General features: G+C 52.6%; 1 protein-coding gene across 2 annotated transcripts in view; it reads right to left on the minus strand.

Moving 5' to 3' along the window:
- Positions 1-16,555, minus strand: part of ZSWIM5 (zinc finger SWIM-type containing 5) — an 81,448-nt gene extending 64,893 nt beyond the window's left edge. The window contains exon 1 of one of the 2 annotated variants that reach the window (XM_015870150.3): positions 15,559-16,555. In XM_015870150.3, coding sequence (XP_015725636.3) covers positions 15,559-16,555 — 997 coding nt within the window. The remainder of the gene's footprint in view (positions 1-15,558) is intronic. The other variant, XM_085511585.1, reaches the window with a different exon arrangement.
- Positions 16,556-17,141: the final 586 nt, after the last annotated feature.

The raw sequence follows: 17,141 nt of genomic DNA on the forward strand, positions 1-17,141 counted from the left end.
GCCCAGCTGACTCTTCAGAATAATCCCTTATGCCAGCAGGAAGCCAGCCAGGTAGACACAATCTAATTAAAATACATCAGCCCAATACAGGAGTTGGAGGTCCCTCTGGACGCAGCGCCCAGTGCTCAAATGTGAGCAGAGATGAGGAAAGGTCAAACTTCCTTGGACTCCATCCATGCTCCTGCCTTTTTCTCCTCCTGATTTTAAGTTGGTGTTGACTTTAGACACTCTTGCTTGCACCCTTCCCAGTGCCCTGAGCTCTTGCTAACACTGTAAGCCATTAGGCTACATAGGGAGCAGAAGGTCCTATTCAGCATCTCCTGTCCCATTTCACCAAGACCTCACATACACCTCAGCTGCAGGTGCAATAGAAGTGTCTCTAACCTGCAGGAGTGTCAACATGGATGCCATCTGTGAGTTCAGTGCTACTGAAAAGGTGCAAAGTACAGCAGCTTCAGAGACACAGGGGACACAACACAACCCACCAAATGGGTGGTCGAAGCCCCCAAGAGCTGGATGGTCTCAGCACTGTTTTGTCCATTCTTCCCTTCTTGCTTTCCTTCTCCCCCTTTTAACAACTCCATCCTTAATCTGACCACAGTGAAGGGATCCAAGGCTCTCAAGCAGAGGAGACACAGAGTGCCTCGTCTCTCCCTGAACTTGTCCAGCTTACGTTGCACTCTAACTGCAAGGAATGGCAACCCAGGGGATATGGAGCAGCCCCATCCCCTCAGTGTATGTCTGCTGCCCTCAGCTCCTGACTTGGGGGGTGAGCAGGGGGGGCTCTTTACCTGTGAGCTGCAAAGACAGCAGGGGGCTGGCTGCCCTGTAAGCAATATTGAAGCCTCTTCAAAACATTCAGCCCCTGCTCAGGGACTGATCGATAGCAATCAATTCTTGCACATCAGCGGATTTTGCAAATGCCTAGCATGCTGCTGAACGAGGCCATTAGCACCTACAATCTCAAACTAATAGCCTGTAATGATGGGATTTTACCTATGTTAATAGCAGGCCGGATGATAAACAGCAATTTCACTATCAATGTTCATTGGGGTGAGTGGATCTTAATCTTGTCACGGCAGAGATGACAAGGCAAAGACTGCGCTGGCACACTGGGACACAGGTGATTTGAGGGACAGCGAAGAAGCAGGTGTTAGAACAGTCCAAGTGAAAGAAATAAGCAGAGAGGCCAGGAATAACTTACACAGAGCTAAATGACTAACATGGGCAGGCTGTTATGCCCGAGCACAAAGCATGGGCCCACCAGGAACACGCTGAGCCCAGCCACACTGCCTGCATGGCCAGGTAGCCAGCAGCCCACAAATGCCATCCCAAGGCCACCGGCCCTGAAAGAGTTAATTAACCTCGTGTCGGATCCAGCTCCTGTCTCGTGGGCTTAATGCACTCTCAGAGCTGTAGCAAGGGTGTTAAACTCCTACACTTCCAGTTCAAAGGCAGCTTTGCAGAGCTGAGCAGTCTTAAAATGCACAGCTTTTCCAAAGCGTGACCTTTTCACAAGGTTTCCAATTCAGCAGAGATTTGTTTCTTCCTCCTTCAAGCACATAACTAATGACAGTCATGAAACACCTCCTCCACCAGCGTGTGCTGGCCGGCCAGGCTCCCTGCCAGGCTGGGAACATCACAACCAGTTCCCTTTGGTTATGGCGATGATGCCTTTGCAAAGCGTGGAATGCACTGACAGCCACCACCAGATATCCAGGCAGCGGGTGCTGTATGCTGACTCCCCCCCCCTTGGTGTGATGTAGGACCAGCACCGACCCCAAGCAGCAGAAATGCCTGGTGCTTTCATAAGGCTGCTCAAATCCATAACGGCCCCCCCACCCATTGCCATGCCTTGCTCAGTGATGTGATTCAAGGTCAGGTTGACGCTGAATGTCTTTACCAGTACAAACAATTCTATGATTCTAATCATTGGCTATTTCCTGTCAATATTAGCCCGGGACATCTTTCCAGCTCCCTAATGGTCACATCCACCTTGCTCTTGCTTGCTTTGAGGATTCCCGGGGGAAAAGAGGAGTATTTTTAAAGCATTTGCACCAATAAATTTTATAGCGGTCTCATGAAGCAACACCCATTTGCCCCATAGCAAGTAAAACTCCCTTCTCATCCCACCCTCTTCCTCCTCTGCTCACACTCCTTAAAGCCTCTTTCCTTCCCTGCACTGACTGGGAGGTCTGCAGGGCACAGTCCTGCTGTCACACACCTGGAAGTGCCACACAGAACAAAACCCATTTGATGGCAGCGTACCAGACAACTCCCTCTCAGATGTGTTTAAATCCAAGCTCAGGAGACCTGCGTTAGTTTGAAGTACCCAGGAGCAGTCACGGCACACACTCACCAGGAGGGCTTCAAGGAGCTGGTCTCATAGGACCCGAGTGGAAGTCCAGCACGATGTCAATGCCAGGAGTCCCCAGCACTGACATGCCAGGTATTTCTAAGCCAGCTGACAGGAAGCTCCATGGTTCCCACAGCTTACCACTTCCTAAGGCACCATCAATAACACAGCTGACGTTAGCAAGGAACACGTGATTTCTACATTGACGAAGCTTCTCCAAACACAGGGCACAACATCCCACAAAGTTTAGAGTCCAGGTTACAAACTTCCCAGAACAACTCTGGCCCAAATGACGGGGAGCTCCAGGCTTACACGCAGTCCCTAAACAAAGCGGTGGCCAACCTTCCTTCAGGCAATTTCTCTTCCCATTGTGTATTTACTGCATGGATTTATTTGGATGCGTTCTGCTCATGACTTGCTCTTTGGAGAAGCTCCAAATCTGCCTCCCCCTTAAGGTTTGCTACAGTATAGTCATTCAAACTGATTGCAAACATCAGAAGCTATGTTTGATTTCTCTATGCTCACTAATTCTAGACTAGGTCACCAAACTATTTTCATAGTTGTGTCAGCACCGTCTAGACAAACCATTAAAAACAGGATGCAGCGATCATCAGAAATGCAACAACATGCCCAGAGATACTCCCCATGGGGGAAAAAAAGAAGAAGGCCAAATCTGTCATTACACGGCCCATTCACACGGCTTGGCCAGACCCAGCTCTGCTGTCACTTCTTTTGTTTGAGACGACTTCACCGAAACTCACCAAAAAAACGTGTATTTAACTGCCATTTAAAAAATACACATGCTGACATCAACAGGCCCAAAGCACAGCAGGATCTTTGGAAGGGTTTGTCCAATAGCAGCAGCCTACCCAAAGGCAGCTCCTTCCTGCTACTGGATACCCAAACGCCAGATCCTCACCGGGAGGCAAGCAGCCACGTCACCATTAACGTCACCATGGCTGCCACCATACGGGATGACCTGCAGCACAAATCCTACCACCCACACCACCAAACCCGCAGCCCCAGCACTCACAGCGCTGCGCATCAGAAGCACAGCTTCCCATTCCTTGCCACTTCCCAGCATGGAGCTCTTCCAAACTTGGAGAGCTTGGGCTGCAGTCTTGGCAGAAAGGGACGCGCAGACAGAAATCAGCGCCCTGTCAAAACAGGGAAATAATGCGGGAGCTGATCTGTGCACATTAATCCGCCGCAGTCAATGAGGAGACAATTTCCCTGGAGAAAGTCATACATTAAAAAGGAAAAAGGAAAAAGAAAAGATTAATGTGACTTTGAAATATCACAAGCACCGTTTATCTTCCTCCTGCCACTGCAGGTTTTTGTCCCTTGGTTTTGGTTGTTTTTAAATGCAAAGAGCACCTTAAAATTCATGGTGAATTCAGCCCTTCTGCCTCAGATGTGCAAACATCGGTGCATTACAGTGTACTAAAAACACAAACACGGCACCACCTGCCCTCTCAGTACCCAACCTTCACGTTTTTAATTAATTTAATAAAAAGAAAACCAAACCATAATTGCTTTTTGGTGGCATCACCTCCTCATTAGGCTCGGAGCAGACATGTGCTCCTCGCAGCTCCTGGTTACGCTGGCAGGGCAGGCACACACTGAGCTCAGCCCTCAGCATTCCCAATATCAAACACTGATGTACCTCCATCACAACCACCCAGCAGAGTTAAGCACCTCAGCCTGAGGAACACAAAGAAAGATGCACTTAAAAGTTGAGGTGAGCTGCATGAACTCAGCTTTGGCAATTCTGGAACAAATGAGCTCACCAAAATCTTTATATCCCCATTTTCTTTCTACACCTATCCCATGGATCATAAATATACATTAATAACTGTAACACTCAAAGTTTACACTCGGCTGTAACATTTAGGATCAATACTCTTCAAATGACCTTTAATAGTAATGAGCTACCATAACACTGTCTTGAGGACATTAAATTTTTATTAGAAATACTTTATTACAAACGTTCAGACCCATCTCTGTGCACTTGCACACCCGCACAGACACGCTCCCAACGTGATATTTTTCTTTGACAAAAAGCAAGGCCTTCCATGGCTCCTGATGGGTCATGTCGGATGCGAGATCACATCCACGTCTCCTGCATTCATAGGGTGGATGATCTGTAACAGTTTCTTTCTTCACCCTGGACTCAAACTACAGAGAAAAATGATTCAGGCAGAACGACAAAACCGAATGGATGGAGGTGAAGCCAAACAAAGGAATCACAGGGAAAAAGGGAAAACATTTCCCTGCGTTGTCATTAGATGATGCCTCTGGGAGTCACAAACCAAAACCATGGAACACAATGATGCAGAAGAATAGTACACACCCCCAACCTGACCAATCATTATATCCACTCCCTTAACCATCTCTCCCAACCCCAATTTTTAGGGAGATGACTTAAAACTACCGCACCAAGCACCTTCCTGAGCCCTTTGCAGAGGATGCTCCTTCCCCCCTGCACAGTACCATGACAGCAAGCACCACCTGAAGGCACACTGCACCCCAAACCCTTATCCAGGCCCCCAGAGCAGCAGCCCCTCACCCAGCCTCATTCTTCCACCAGCTGCTGCAGCGCCTCATTAGGGCCCAGGTAGCAAAAAGCACCATCCCCACGGGCTCATCAGGGCCCATCCACAGCAGGTAATTCCCAGTGCTTAATGACCTGAGACCAGCCAAGTCGGTGGCAAATGGCAACGGGAATCTTCTCATTTGTTACCCATCCCCACGTCCTGATAAAAAGAATGATTACACTTTTAAGTTCGAACAATTCCCTGCAGTTGTAGCCATGTCATATCTAGATTGTCTAATTTACATGCATATTCATAATCCCTGTGTATTTAATTAAATTCTTCAATCCCTGGAGTGTCTTCCCTAAACAATAGTAATTTATCTTGCACAGATAAGGGTGCCCTCGATTTATTCCATTCTGTAGCTAACAGCATTTCCTTCTGATCAAGGATAGGAAGCAAACTCGAACAGAAGGAATCTTTAAATATATTTAAAATGCAAGATTAGCCTGCTTCTCTTTCTCTCTCACCCCACGTTACCCTTTTAAACAATAAATTCATTCTCCCAAGCTCCAAGGAGAACCTTTCACCCAACTTTCTGATAACAGCAGCATGCCTCCGTCCCCCCAAACCCAAAAACCCTATCCAAGCTGGGGTTGGGCAGAAGGCATCTCACAGACCAGAGCTACCAGAAGCTTCATCCTGCATGGTCCATGGGACAGCCTCCATAAGCTGCAAACTCCTCCATCACTGCCAAGCTTTGCAGTAAAATGGCACAGGAGGAGCTCCAGGAAGACTAAGCCCTCCAGTTTTATAGCAAGCATCCCCCATAGGGATGCTACAATAGGGATGCTGGGCTTCACGGGGCTGTTACTCAGCTGATGACCTCAGGCACCTCAAACAAGGAGGGATGAGACACCAGCGAGAGCCCTTCAGACAGATGCCTCCTCCTCCAGAACACTGACCCTGTTCAAATATTAGCAGGGGAAATTTAACCGAGGCTGCAATTAGAAAAGTGTTAAAATATTTAGCAAAGTCAAATTGCTGAGGGCATCACGATGGGGAGGGGAAAAGTTAGGGGGGAAAAAAGGAAATCTGATGCCATATGCATATTTTTTTTCATTACACCATTGTCGGTGCCAGTCTGGAGCATTGAGCACCAACACAGAGTGCAGAAGTACCATCCCCTTCCCCCCAACCCCCATAAAATCTCCATAGGAACACCCTAAGGAATGAGACTGCGAGGACTCCCATTCCCACAGCACCACAACTCCACTCCATCACCACATCACAGCTGTGGCAAAACCGCCACTGGTTGAGTCAACAGACAGTCACCACCTTTTAAATATAGCTGCTCTTCCCCCAAGGCAACAACCCCTTCCCAGAAGCACTGGGCAAGGAGGGCAGTGGTATCCCTCAGTCAGGGCTGTACGACCACACTGCCCCATTAAACCCAGGCTCAACGCGCTCCCAGCAGAGACAGTGAGCATACAAAGGTGCTGCCCTCCTCCAGCAATGCTGAGCCTACCCACTGATACAGCCCATGACTGCCAAATCCTCTTCCCCAGGAATTCAGAGTTGGATGCAGACGTTCCCAGTCTGTTACTGATTCCAGTGCTTTCAGTTCTCTGGAGCACAGGGACATCCTGTCTCAAACCTGCCGAGCCTTACGCCAAGAGGACATCTGCTCAGAGGGCTGATGAGGCCAGGAGGGCTGCCTTCCCATCCCTGCAGGAGCCCAAGCACGCCTTCATGGCCACGAAGCTCTCAGCAGAGCCAGAAGCAAGGAAAGCCACCCAGGCAAACCACAGCTCCCAATCCCACTTCAGAGGCTCCGCAGAGTTTTTGGACCTTGGAAATATTTCTTCCCGCTCGGGGCATTTTTAGGTTAACGGTTCATCAAACCTCACAGTCCAGGAAACCTTAAGAGCGACTGACCAGCGTGTGGGTGTGGGGATGGGTGGGGGAAAAACAAGCCTCAGACATCAGCACTTCCCACAGCCTTTGAACCACAGGCTGAGCGTGAAGCCAGGAGCGACCAGAAAGGAGCCAAGAACCAGGCAAACAGGCAGCACCGAAAGGGAAAGCCTCACTGATGCTTTGCATCGACTGGTGAGAACAGAGAGCAAACGATCGCCCTGCAAAAGCATCAGTCTCATTTTCAGGATGCTCTCCAGCATCCAGCATTTCCACTTGAGAAGCAGCCCTGCTCACTAAGCCCTTCTGTAAAGCCTCAGGGGTGCCATGCTGCACCAGCAGCGATGTCAGCAGAGGGAGCACACAGCACTGGACCCTTCTGTTAGTCCAGGAACAGATTCCCCTGTGCAACACAGCGGTGATCCCCTGCACCGCCTTCATTTGGCTTGGTATCTTTTCCCCTCACCTCACTGCACATGCATTATTCAACTGCAAAAGAATTGTGAAGCTCTGGTCTTTCAGGAAGAGTCCCTTGCATGCTTAAAACAACAACACTTTCAAGCATCCCCCTCAAACCTGGGCAATTCCCATCAACTCATTCCCCCACATCAACCACCCGCTTTTTCTACAGAGAAAGTTGAGGATCTGAACCACAGATTAAGAACATCAGACAATTCATCTTCATCCTGCCCAGTTTCTGTGAGATATTAAGATTTTACAGGGTCTAAGTAGCAACAGATTTTTATCACAATGCAGAGATCTTTATCACAAAGGCAACACAGCAAATTTCCTCTGCTCTCTCTCTCTCTCTCCCAGCAAGCACAGCATCTTTTCTAATGCGCTTCCAGCAAGCATATGAGCTCCCATTCTACCCCTAGGGTACCCCAGTGGGCAGCAGCACACTGTGAGACACCTCCAGCTCCAGAAAGGCACAGGGCATGCAAGCCTTTCACACCAAGTCATCTCACTGAACCCAAGAGATAAGGGCTGCTCGCACACAGAACCATTAAGGCTGGAAAAGACCCCTAAAGTCACTCAGTCCCACCATGCCCACTGACCACATCCCTCAGTGCCACATCCCCCCAGTTCTGTTACACCTCCAGGGATGGTGACCCCACCAGCTCCCTGGGCAGCTGTGCCAGCGCACTGCTGCTCTTTTGGAGAAGAAATTGTTCCTAACATCCAACCTGAACCTCTTCTAGGGCAACTCAAGGCCGCCACCTCTCATCCTGTTGCTGTTACCCAGGAGAAGAGGCTGACTCCCAACTCACCACAAACCCCTTTCAGGGCATTGAAGAGAGCAATAAGGTTCCCCTTGAGCCTCCTCTTCTCCAGACCAACCATCCCTGTTCTCTCAGCTCCACCCCACAGGAACTGTGCTTCGGGCCCTTCAAAGCTCCACTGCCCTTCAGAATGCCTTGTCCTCTTGTTGCTTTGAGGTTTCAACAGCAAAAAAAAAAAGCTGAAGAGAGTGGTAAGAAAGAGCAGCTTCGTATGCCAGCACCTGAGTGTCTCCTAGACCTCAAAACAGCTGCCAGCAAGGACACCTGACGTGGGCTGAGCTGACAAACATGACTTATCTTGCGGGACTGAGCAAACGTAGGTAACATGCATCAAGTGAAATTCAAAAGATGGAGACAGCCCGAGCATGGCGGGCAGTGCACATTGCTGTGCCTTCTACTGAGTCCCAGCACTCAGAGCTCCCCTGGGCACCGCAGCCCCCAAGCTGGCTCTCCATGCAGCAGAGGCAGTGGCACAAACCAGGCCAGCCAGCAGAGCCCTTCCAGCACAGCTTCAACCAAATCAGCTCCTTGCAATCAGCACTTGGCAACCCCACCGTGCCTTAAACTGCTAAAAGCATCTGCTAACGATGCCGGCTGACCTCAGACACAGCCAGCCTGCTGAGACCATCGCTCTCTCTTAGCACAACTCTTCAGAGAGCTCAGCCCAACTCAGCAACTTCCCAAAAACACAGAATAGCACTTCAGAAGCAAAGCCCACAGCCTGATTTTTCAACTTTCAGGCCAGATGCCCCTTATTTTAGTAACTGTGTCAAGTATGTCTCGTCCACAATTTATGGATCAAATAAGAGAAGCTTAAAGAGGAGAGACTCAAGAGGGAGAAGAGACTTTGCAGCAGGAGAAAAGAAACGAAAGGTAACATTTGCCTCAAAATGCAACAGAAACGCAGCAGATCGAGGGGCCAAATTAAAAAAGGAAACTGTGAAACACTTGCCCGACTCCTTTTTTAATTCTTACATCTGTTACTTTACTGTAAAGTTTCATCTACTGTGTATAATTAGGGAACTGTGTACACGTACATACAGATCTCTCTGAGATGTGCGGATGGTGGAAGGAAGGAAGGAAGGAAGGAACAGCAACCATACCAAGGTCTGAGGGATGCTGCAGTGCGAGCAGGCAGGAGTTTCAGCCCATGCTCTGCAAGCCAGCTCCAGAAAGGGGATAAAGTGCCTGCTTTGCAGCCCCCATGATGGGTCACATCATGCTCACAGATGGCAAAATTGCTGCAGAGGGGTTGCTGCAGACTAAGTGGCAGCGCTAACTTGGAGGCCTGGGGACAAGCCCTTCATCCCAGCCTGACTCCTCCTGTAAAACACAAAAGCAGTTTTTTTCCTAGCAAAACAAAAAAAGATGAAGGTTGCTGGGGGTTTCTTGATCCATGAGAGTGTTATTTACCTGGAGATGGGAAACAAAACAGAAAGAAATAAGGCCACCAACTCCAGCACTAGAAATCCAGCAATACAAATGCAGAACCACAAAGGTTGGAAAAGACCTCTAAGATCTTCCAGTACAACCATCATCCCACCCCCACCATGTCCACTAACCACATCCTGCAGTGCCACATCCACCCTCACCTTGAGCACCTCCATGGACCGTGACTCCACCACTTCCCTGGGCAGCCTGTGCCATGTGTCACTACAGACCCTAAGGTCCTTCCAAGAGGAGTACACCTGGGTCCTAAACAGAGCCCAGGCACCCAGAAGCCAGTAGGTGGTGGGAGCAGAAGAAGGGAAGACCAGTAGACATGTGAAGAGATGCCCTCTGCTTGCAGCCACACACCAAAATAGTGAGCACGGGGCTACCAGAGATCCCAGGCTCATTTAGATCACAATGCACCTCCCAAAACCCCATCAAATGCCATCACACCTCCCAGTTCAGCACTGAAAACAGGAATGAGGAAGGAAGGAAATTGTGGCCACTCCTATAGGAAGGAGCAGGCAACCCATCAGGGCACGGAAAGGAGCAACACGGAAAGGAGCTGAGCATCAGGAGCACTGCCAAGACACATGGCCCTGCTGGGAGGGGCAGCTCTGCCCAAGCTTCCTCCAAGCAGGAGGCAAAGCAAGGCGCGAGGAACAGCAGCAGCTCGAGGATGAAGTATTCCTCTGGAAACAATCAGCCTCTAATAACAGGGCTGCAGCCTGCGTGTGAAAGGGAGGGAGGAGGAGCAAGCGGGGAGCGAGGGACTGGCTGGATATTTATCCCATCCTCATCTTTGTGTTATCAGTACCCCGGTATCAGCATTGTTCAAAATGGCTGCTTAGATGGTTGCCAGCAGCAACAACAGAATCAGTCCATCTGCTGGCATTCTCTCTAATCCATCTCAAACACTCTTCTTCTTTTTAAATGCACACAGAGGAGAAAAAAAAAAGAGAAAAAAAAAAGAAAAAAAAAAGGGGGAAAAAAAAAAAAGTCCGCCTGGTACAAAGAACCCGAATCCTCCAATAAGAGAAGCCTTTTAACTAGATTTTATGCCACCCCTGTTTCCAGGACACACAGACAAAAGTTAATTTTACGATAAAAGAACCAGTGTAAGGTGCTTTTTTGTTATGAGATCAGAAAGCAAATGGAATTTGAATTGTCTGCGGTGGCATGTATCTGACAAAGATTAATTTAAACAGATATTGTCTCTGGAACCAAAGTCCATTGAGCGGCTTCACAGCCCATCAACCATGCGAAAGCGGCTCCTCCGGCAGCACTGCTGACTCCACTACTTTCTTTAAAAATGGCTTAACCTATTTCTTGTAAGATAAAAAGGTCACATATAGTTCCATTTTACAAACCCATAATAGCCGACGCCACACCACGCAAGGACAATTGGGAGAAAATAAGAAAGGGAGGGGGTTGGTTTCCTCCCCCTTTGCCGACAGATGCTCGACGCTCGCCCTGCATTTTCCCAGCTGTGGTCCAAGAGACACTGGGACATTTCAGCACAGAAACCCCACAGCTCTGCAGGTCGCTGGTGGAGCCCAGGGCAGCTCTGAGCAAAGGGAATGGGACGCTGCCTCCAAAGGATAAAGCAGTGCGGGCTGGGGCAGCTGCTCAGGCTTCAATGGGACGCGAGCACAAAAAGCCAGAGAAAACCAAATCCTGCCATTGCTGCCCATTTCTCTCTCCAGTTTAGACAGAGCACCACAGGGAAAATGCTGCCAGACAGTGCTGGGGGGATCTGCTACAGCAACAGCCCAGCTTTGGGAAAAGAACGGAGGAGAAGTGAAATAAAAGATGACAGCCAAAAGCACTTTTAATATAGTTTCAGTGCTTTCAAGAGAAAGCTTCTGTACGCAGAGCAGAGGGTGAACTGCTACCAAAATAAACACCACCGGCTCTAAACAAAAATTAAACCATTCCTTATCATCAGAAAGAAAATCGGAAGCGATGAGAACCAGCAAATGGGAGACAAAAAGTATAATATATTAATTTTCCATCCTCCAGATCTGCTGCTTTTAACTTGACATCCAAAGCCACTGTCACTCATTCATGCAAATAGTGTTTATCTCAGGGACCCATTTGTTGCTCTGCCACTCCCCTGACAGGGCTCTCATCTTCATCAAGGGAGCGGAGCTGAGCAGCAGGGATTCAATGGGGAATGCAGCAGTGGTGGCTGTCACTGGTGTCCCAGCAGGATGAAGGCCTGGGCTCGCAGGGGAAGCAGCCATCCTGTCCCTGCTTGAGATACCCAAGCAGGACACAGGGACAGGGCAGCAGTGCTGCCCATCTCCAGGCATCAATAGCCAGGCTGATGCATCACCGTGCAGCCCATAAGCTGGCATCCCAACACATCACCTCCTAAGCACATCTGGGGCTTTGTTTTGAACAAAGCCAGCAAAATAAATAAATAAAGTGGGGGAAAAAAAACCCAAAACCAACCCAACTGGCAGCATGTGCCCAGAACACACCATTTCATTACTTTGTGCATTACCGGAACCGCAGCATTTTAGCAGGGCTAACCCCAATCCTGCACAAAATCCTAAGCTGTAAGAGCTTGAGACAAAAAGCCAATGCTCTTACAGTGCAGCACTGGGAAATCCTTTAGGAGGGAAACGCTGCTGTGCCGTGAACCCTCAGCACTGAACAATGCACATGCACAGAGGGAGATGCTCTCCCCCTTGGCATCCACGCATGTTGTGCTGTGATCCCTGCAAGGCACTGCTGGGCCTTCCCCAACACTGCTGCTGTACTCAGCTGAGTGGGGCCGTGAGATGAGGCAGCTCACAAAGCCTGCCCAAAGTTGGATCTGAGGTCAGAAGGAACAGCCTCAGAGCACGACCACCACAGAGAGCATCCACCGACAGCAAGGTGTGCTCCCTCATGCTAAGCTTCAGGAACAGCACACAGACACACGTGCTCAGCACAGCTAAATATCACCTATGAGACACCACCTCTGTGTGGCCAAAATCCAGGTCTGCCGTACCAGCAGACAGCCCCTGCCTGGCACAGGTAAGCTCCTGCCCCACACCCCACACCCTCCTCCCAAAGAACACCTCAGACCTGTTTACTCTTCAAAGCCACAACTAAATATTTCCCTTCTCACCTTCTACATCCTCACCCTTCCCCCAGCCTAGCATCCTTTTGCCTGAAGGGAGAAGGGAGACCCCAGCTTCAGAGGGTCTGTTTATACGCTTCAAAGCCAAACAAATAAACCCACTCCAACAGAACCCAACACCAACTTACAATTCCAGCTGTCTGAGCATCCTCAGCCCTCCCAGCAGGAACCTCTGCTGTTTTCCATCCTCCTGCACTGCTCTTTCTGTAATACAGCTCAGGCTGTGCTCAAGGAATACCTCACCTACAAGGGAGCAGCTATAAACAAACTGTAAGATTTAATGCCCAGCAATCCGCTGTTGTAATTAGGCCAGTTAACAAAAAACAATTACAAATGTAAAGAGCACAATATATATGCAAAGCACACATCGGGACGGGATGGGTGAAGCCCTGCCTACCCCTTTTATGCGGTCTGGAGTATTTTTAAGCCACGTGGTAGGATAAAATAAACACCTAAAAAGCAATGAATTAATTAGTAAGCGCCTCATACATCAGCTACCCCTCCCAAAAGCCAAGAGCGGGGAGGAAACGGCTCCAAAATCCACACTCCTCATCACAAGGGCATTGCACCCACCTCACCGAGCACCGATGCTCCCATCATAACCAGCACAGCCATACAGAGAGCAGCGCTCCCCCCAGGCCCCCCCAGCCCCTCGCCCACCCATACGCAGCCGCCACGGCTCAAGGGCAACGCCGCATTCTACTATATTAGGAAGCGCCGGCTGGGAGCGTGGATTTGTTATGCTGGAATAATGGCCCACTGTCAAAATCCACCAAAGGTCTTTTCTCTCTCCATGAACCCCAGAGATAATGGTGTAAAACTTTTGTTCATAAATATTTATGCCAGGGAACTTGTTAAAAATTAACCGCCACCGTTAAAGGTTTTGTATCCTTTAGGATTCCCGGCATGCAGCGCAGCCGCATGCTTTATATTAAGCCTGGCATTTCTGCATTCCTTTCCTGCATGCTTTTGTCATTTGTCTAAAAATTAAAGGGGGGGGGGGGGGAAGCCACCCCACACACCACACACACACAAAGCCAGGATCTGTACCCATCATAATACAGCAGTTTTGAGGAAGACAAAGATGCCTGTGTTCGACATCCAAGATCTTTCTTTGGGCAGGGAAATATATATATATTTTTATATATATATATCTCGCAGTAATGACTCCAGTGAGACGAGGGCTTAAGTTTTACTCAGCATAAAGGAATTACTGGTGGCTAACGCGGCACACGCACCCTTCCCAGAGCCACATAGAGGGACAGCCGTGGCAGCACCGCCGTTGCCCCCAGGAAGGCTGATCCCAACCCCCCCCATCCAGCTTGGAGATGCGTCCCGGAGACTTTCCGACCACAGAGCAGAGGAATTTCACGTCCGCGCAATTCTGGGTTTTTCACGGCTCTGAGTCACTGAGCGGAGCCGGCACAAACATCTGATCCCTATTGCGGGCCGGCAAACCTCAGGTCGTGACGCCGCGCTCTCGGGACCGTCGGGGGTGGACGGCAGCCGCGATGGACGCTGAGAGCACCGGGCCGCATTCCCAGGGCGTCATGGTTCCCACGTCCGCAGACAAGAGTCCCCGTCTCCATCCCAAACGCACACACAGCCGCCGGGCGACCGCAGCTCCCGCACATCCCCGCACATCCCTCCAGCCGCATCCCGGGCTGCGCGCAGGGACCTCCCCTGGGGGGGGTGGGGAGGGGGGGGGCGGCCTCTCGGCCCCCCGCAGCCCCCACAGAAACCCCCATAGACGCCCCACGAGGATGCGGCCACCCTGCCTGACCCCACCGCCCACCGGGGTCACGCACAGCGCCAGCACTCCCAGAAACCAGCACAAAAAAAAACCCCGGTCGCAGCCAAAATAAAGACATTCCTTTGTGCCCCGGTTGGCGGCGACCTCCCCGGCGGTGCCATCCCAGCCCGGGCAGCTCTGCCCATCCTCTGCCCGGATCCTTTATTTCTGCCCTTGGTAATTGTTAAGTTCCCGGAGCTGCTCGTCTCCTTCTAAAGAAAATCCTTTTGTGTGTGTGTGTGGTTTTTTTTTGCCGTTTCCGAGCGTTCCAAGCAGCCTCGGCACAATTCATCATCTGAAGGCAGCCCTCAGAAAATATTAATTCACCAAAAAAAAAAAAATAACCAACAAAAAACCCGACAAAAGGGTATTAATTATAACCTCGGAGAAAACCCTTTTGTGCTCCGTGAATTCTCCCCACGTCTCCTCCGAGGTGGAGCAGAATTCTTCCGCTGCTTTCTATTTTCGTGTCTCAACTGGAAAATGTTTTGATAAAGCTCTTTTGAACGTAAACTGCACCCAATGGGATTTTTTTTTCACCCCCCCAAATAGGAAGAGAGGGGCTCTTCAAAGCAGCGCGGCCCCACCACGATCCCCCACCCTCCCCCTTCTCCGCACCATCCGGGATGGATTTACATCCCGCATTTGCCAAACAAATCCCAGCGTCATGTCACCGGAATGGGAAGGCGCATCGCTAACAACCGGGAGCGGATTGTTTTGTGCCAAACGCCGCGTTTCGGTCCCCTTGGCGCAGGGACACGGCGGGGACGGCGACTAAAGGAAGGATGGGGGACAACGGAACGGCACCCCCTCCGCAAGCGGACACAAAAGACACCTCCCCCAACCCCCCACCCCCTGCCACTACATACGAGGACGCGGAGCACAATGCCACCGACCCCGCATCGCGTTCCCACCCCCGGGGCACCGCGCGTGGGGGGGAGGGGGGGGGACACGGGGTCGTGGGACACACGCGGGGGGTGGGGCAAAGCGCGTCGATCCCCCACGGGGGAGCGGGGGGAGGACTTCCCCGTCCAACAACAAGCAGACAAAAGGCTGAGCCGCTCGCGGGGCGATGCGGGAGGAGGAGCGGGGGTTGAGGGGGGGGCACTCACCCACTTGCAGCACGTTGTCCACCGCGCCGCTCTCCAGCAGGCGGATGCCGCGGCGGAAGGGCAGCCCTTCGCCGTGCGGGGCGGAGGGGGCGGCCGGGGCGCCGGCCGGGGGCGGCGGGGGCCCAGCGGCGGGGCTCTCCTCTCCGGCCGTAGCGCCCGCAGCGGGGGCGGCGGTGCCCGCGGGTCCCCCCCCGGTGACGGCCGCGCCGGAGCCGGAGGCGGCGGAGGGAGAGGCGGTGCCGGCGGCGGCGCGACCGGGCTGGAAGCTGGAGTACATGCAGATCTGGCGCTCGCTGCGGGGGAAGCTCCAATACACGATGCGGCGTTGGACGGGCTCCGGGATGCGCTGGAAGCGGCCCTCCACCCTCTCGAAGGCCCAGCTCCCCGCCACCCGCTTGGCCGCCGCGTCCAGCAGCGACTCCGGCTGCAGCAGGCTGCCCCCCGCCCCGCCGCCGCCCCCCGACGCCGCAGCCGCCGCCGCCCCCGACGCCGCGGCTCCCGCCGGCCCCGCCGCAGCCCCCGCCGCGGGGCAGCAGCCGGCCGACGCCGCCGGGGCTCCGCTGCCCCCCGCGCCCGGCCCCGCGCCGGCCCCCGCCGCTCCGGGCCGGGGGTGCGCGGCCCCGGTGCCCCCCGCCGGGCACGTCCGGGAGCACAGGCGCTTGGGGCCCGGGGCGCCGGCGGGCAGCGGCGGGCGGAGCAGCTCCTCTCCCTCTCCTCCCTCCGCCATGGCTGCGACCGACTGAGCCGGGCGAGGGGAGGAGAGACGGGGAGGAGGCGAGGGGGAACCGGGGGTGGAGACTGGAGGGGGTGGTCCCGCCGGCCCCGAGCCGCCCTCCGACGGGGCGGGCCCCGCCGCAGCCCCCCGCAGCCCCGCCGGGCCCCACGCCGGCCGGGGAAGCGCGGCTGCCAGCGGCGGGGCGGACGCAGCGCTTTGCCCTTCCTGGGCGGCTGGCTCTGATCGTGGGGAACATGCGCGGCCCGCACGCCCCTGCAGCATCTTCGCGTGTTGACGTTCACCGAGAGCGGCGCGGGTCGCTCCCGTGGCCGGTGGGACACGGTCCCTTGAATGCCCCAGAAATATTCTCCCCATAAATCTTTTGTCCCGTCATATTCCAAACGACAGCCCCTTCGGGAACAGTGCATCACGGAAACCTCCGTTTCGTCCCTCTGTCATTCTTCAGTGCCCAAGATCATCTTCTCAGGGCTGGGAAAGAGGGAGGCAGCTCCCGGCAGGGACTGCAGCAGCGCCCGCGGCTCCATTTCAGTGAAGGAGCCGCACCGCGACCGACGGAGGTCAGGAGGAGGTGTACCCTGAAGGCTGAGGCTGGCAGGGACGGGGCTGCGGGCACAGCCAGGGCTGTTCTCACCCACCTTGTCCCAGGTGGTGCCGGTTAAGAGGATCCCTGATCAAGTGCTGCCTTTCCCTGTGCATTTTTCCCTCCCTGCGGTGCTCCTATGCCTCTCTGACGTTGCTTTCACAGCTGGGAGTGCAGGGTCTATTGCCTGGGATATTTGTCCCTCATCGTCCCTCTGGATCTGATGTCCAGGGAGGAGCAGAGACCTTCCTTTACAAAATAATAGCT

Source organism: Coturnix japonica, chromosome 11, assembly GCF_054131305.1.
Source record: "Coturnix japonica strain WE chromosome 11, WE-NBRP24, whole genome shotgun sequence".
In the NCBI taxonomy this organism is placed as follows: Eukaryota; Metazoa; Chordata; class Aves; order Galliformes; family Phasianidae; genus Coturnix; species Coturnix japonica.